This window comes from Dipodomys ordii, unplaced genomic scaffold (genome assembly GCF_000151885.1).
Source record: "Dipodomys ordii isolate 6190 unplaced genomic scaffold, Dord_2.0 Scaffold14, whole genome shotgun sequence".
Taxonomy (NCBI): domain Eukaryota; kingdom Metazoa; phylum Chordata; class Mammalia; order Rodentia; family Heteromyidae; genus Dipodomys; species Dipodomys ordii.
In genome coordinates, this window is record NW_012267230.1 from 10,620,315 (window position 1) to 10,623,878 (window position 3,564).

A 3,564-nucleotide genomic window follows, 5' to 3' on the forward strand; every position below is an offset into this window, starting at 1 on the left:
CTTTTTTTTTCTTTTTGCTTATGTGGTGCTGAGGAATTGAACCCAGGGCCTCATGCATGCAAGGCAAGTGCTCTACCACTGAGCCACCTTCCCAGCCCGACAACTATTTTCTTTCAGAGCTTGGAACATTGTTTTCATTTCTTCTTTGGTTTTAGTTTCTCACGACAACTCTATTATTCTAGTAGGTTTGTCTTTATATATGATTTGTCACTTCTCTCTTGCAACATTTAACCTTCTTTATTCTGTATATTTCATGCTTTCAGCATAATATGTATAGAGGGTATTTCTTAAATGATCTTGTGGTTTTGATTTTCTGAAAGCTTCCTGTGCCCAAATGACCTTGTATCTGCTATATATACCTTTAGCTTACACCTCTTCTCTTATACCCATGGCTCAGGCTTGGCCTTATAATGGTGATCTAGGGGTCCTTATGTGTATACTCAGATTTTATTGATTATGGATGTTTGAGGCAACTTGTTGCCTTGATTTCCCCCCCATTATTTGGGTTTCTCCATTGAGACTTGATCATTTGAGGCCAAATTATTGAATTCAGGGCTTATTTCATTTTTTAATGAATTTTTAATTTCATTTGAAATGATATTTGATCTGGGGCTTGAACTCTGGGCCTATGAGCTGTCTCTGAGCTTTTTGTTCAAAGCTAGCACCTACCACTTGAGCCACAGAGCCACTTCCAGCTTTTTCTGAATTTATTGGAAATAAGACTCTCATGGACCTTCTCGCCTGGGCTCACTTTGAACTGCAATCCTCAGATCTCAGCCTCCCGAGTAGCTAGGATATAAGCATGAGCCACTTGTGCCTGGCGTATATAACATTTACAAGGAAATACACATTAGTGGTTGTCAGGGGTTAAGGATCATGGTAAGGAATGGGTGGGCATAAAGGGTACGTGTCAGGGACCTTGTGGCAATGGAACAGCTCTGTACTTTGTGGGGCAGTCACGTCAGTCTACACTTCATACAACTGTACAGAATTTTGAACATATGCACCTGACACACTTTGGCTTCAAAAATGGGATCAGTGCATTTTAAGTTTTTACTCTTCCCCTTTTCTTAAAAAAGAGTTAAAAATCCTTTACCTGTGTTGCTGTTGAACAGGTCTTCTGATGTTAAGTCAATAACAAAACCAAGCTTCCTCTTCCTGACAGCCTAAACAGTTGTAAAACAAAAAACAAGTAACTTGAGTTTGATTTAATAGCAGAAAATGTTTTTAAAAAGTGAAACACATGTACGTTTTTATAAACCTTTCTTAATGCTGAGTCTGAAACACAGAGCCTTTTGAATGTGACCCATTTCTCTATCACTGAGCTACCCCCTCTCTAAGTTCTAAATGAACATTTAAAAGCTAGAAATTGCACATTCTTATAGCTTAATTGAGCACTACTATAGAAGAGAAGTTCTTAAAATTACTTCATAGCTTTTGAATAGGCAACAAAGACTGTAATGGATCTGGTACACGAGCCTGGTTGGGAAGTATATTTATCTGCTATGTGGTTTTCAATGTGCATGCTGGCTTGGAGCTTGGAAATACTCCACTATGTCCCAGGAGAAAACGAACTCCACTTTCAGGAAACAGCCAGTGAATGAATGACAAAACTAAGTCATTCACATGCATTAATAACAAAGATCCTGGTTCTAACATATTCAAATGAGCAATGTTCAAAGACAGTAATTGTTACCCACCCTAACTTGAATTTCATCATTAGATGAGTTGCTGGAATTGTTTGATGTAATTTTTCTAATATCTGAAAGAAAATTATTAAAGTATGAATATATTTGGCAAGATTATTGAGCTATTAAATATTTATGGACTTCAGAATATATGGATGCTGAGACACAGGAACAATGGGGATGCTAATTAACTGTTGATTGCGTAACTGAAGTGACTAGATAGACAGAATTTGACAGTCTAGTATAAAAAAAGTTAATTCGAGGTAAAAAATATTTTATTTTGCATAATTCTGTATCTCTCTTTTTGAAAATTCATCTGAAAATTATTTTAGCATTTGAATAAAATAAGCTTGGAACTGCAACAAGGCCTTATTCAAGGTAGCTTTCAAACAGACCGTCATACCTCCTTCCTGGGACCAGTAGGAAGCCACCCACTGTGTTTGCTTCTACCTCACTGATTTAAAACTATGGAGACAATTAAGTAGCTTTGTTAAGTGCAACAAAGCTTCCTGAAATTAAGGTCCAAACATTCTAATACATCTAAAACATAAAACGAAAATAGGGAATTTCAGGTAAGAAACTGGACCAAGCAAGATGATGATTTAAAAATAGAAGAACTAGAGCACTAGAAATGTAAAGTTTAAAAAGCAGAAGTAATACTGGGTGCCGGCGGCTCATGCCTGTAAGCCTAGCTACTCAGGAGGCTGAGATCTGAGGATCGAGGTTCAAAATCAGCCAGGGTAGGAAAGGCTGTGAAGCTCCAATAAACTGTGGCTCAAGTAGTAGAGTGTTAACCTTGAGCTGAAGAGCTGAGGGACAGCGCTCAGGCCAAGTTCAAGCCCTATGACCAACAACAACAACAAAACCCCACAGAAGTAATGAACAAACTTTTAGGTCTAAAATAAGAATGTATGATATCCTAAGGCTGGCCATGGTGTCACATATTGTAATTACTCAGGAAGCTGAGGTAGGATGCTGTATTTAGATAAGATCTCATTAAGACCTAGCCTAGGGCTGGGAAGGTGGCTCAGTGGTAGAGCGCTTGCCTTGCATGCATGAGGCCCTGGGTTCGATTCCTCAGCACCACATAAGCAAAAAGAAAAAAGCCGGAAGTAGCACTGTGGCTTAAGTGGTAGAGCGCTAGCCTTGAGCTGAAGAGCTGAGGGACAGAGCCCAGGCCCAGAGTTCAGGCCCCATGACCGGACACTCCCCCCCCCACAAAAGACCTAGCCTAGATCCCTTTGTTTCCTTCTAAAGAAGATAACTTGTAGACAAAACAAACCACCACTACCACCAACAAATAATTAAAAACAATGCACATGCAAACCATTATGCAAATAAATCATAATTACACAAACAATAAAGAAATGAAAGATTATAAATAAATAAAACAAATTTAAAAGAGAATGTCAATTATATTAAGGTATCATTTCTTGAGGTATATGTATAAATCAGAACATTGGAGTGGACTTTGCAGTTTTTAAAAAGATACTCATTGTTTTAAATATTTAAGGTTTCTATTTGATAAGGTTATATTCCAATTAACTTAAGATACCTGTTGGATCTGATGTAACTGGAGTTGTTACATTAGGACTCTCCACAGAAATCAACATAACATCATCGTTACTAAAATGGTAAAAAAAAAAAATCAAAAATGGAAATAAACTAAACATGCAATATTAGGCTGTAAACATGCAATTAGTAGTTACAATTCTTCTAAATTAATATTTCATAACATGTTTTAATTAACATTTTGTTTAACTGAATTTTTTTTCTGTGGGCCCTAGGGCTTAAACTCAGGGACTAGGTGTTGTCCCTAGGGCTTAAACTCAGGGACTAGGTGTTGTCCCTAGGGCTTAAACTCAGGGACTAGGTG

General features: G+C 37.6%; 1 protein-coding gene across 1 annotated transcript in view; it reads right to left on the reverse strand.

Moving 5' to 3' along the window:
• The window catches only part of Atf7ip2 (activating transcription factor 7 interacting protein 2), a 30,162-nt gene that overhangs the window by 2,772 nt on the left and 23,826 nt on the right, over positions 1 to 3,564 (reverse strand). The window contains exons 8-10 of the mRNA XM_013011213.1: positions 3,244 to 3,314; positions 1,701 to 1,762; positions 1,097 to 1,166 (exon numbers count right to left, since the gene is read on the reverse strand). Coding sequence (XP_012866667.1) covers positions 1,097 to 1,166; positions 1,701 to 1,762; positions 3,244 to 3,314 — 203 coding nt within the window. The remainder of the gene's footprint in view (positions 1 to 1,096; positions 1,167 to 1,700; positions 1,763 to 3,243; positions 3,315 to 3,564) is intronic.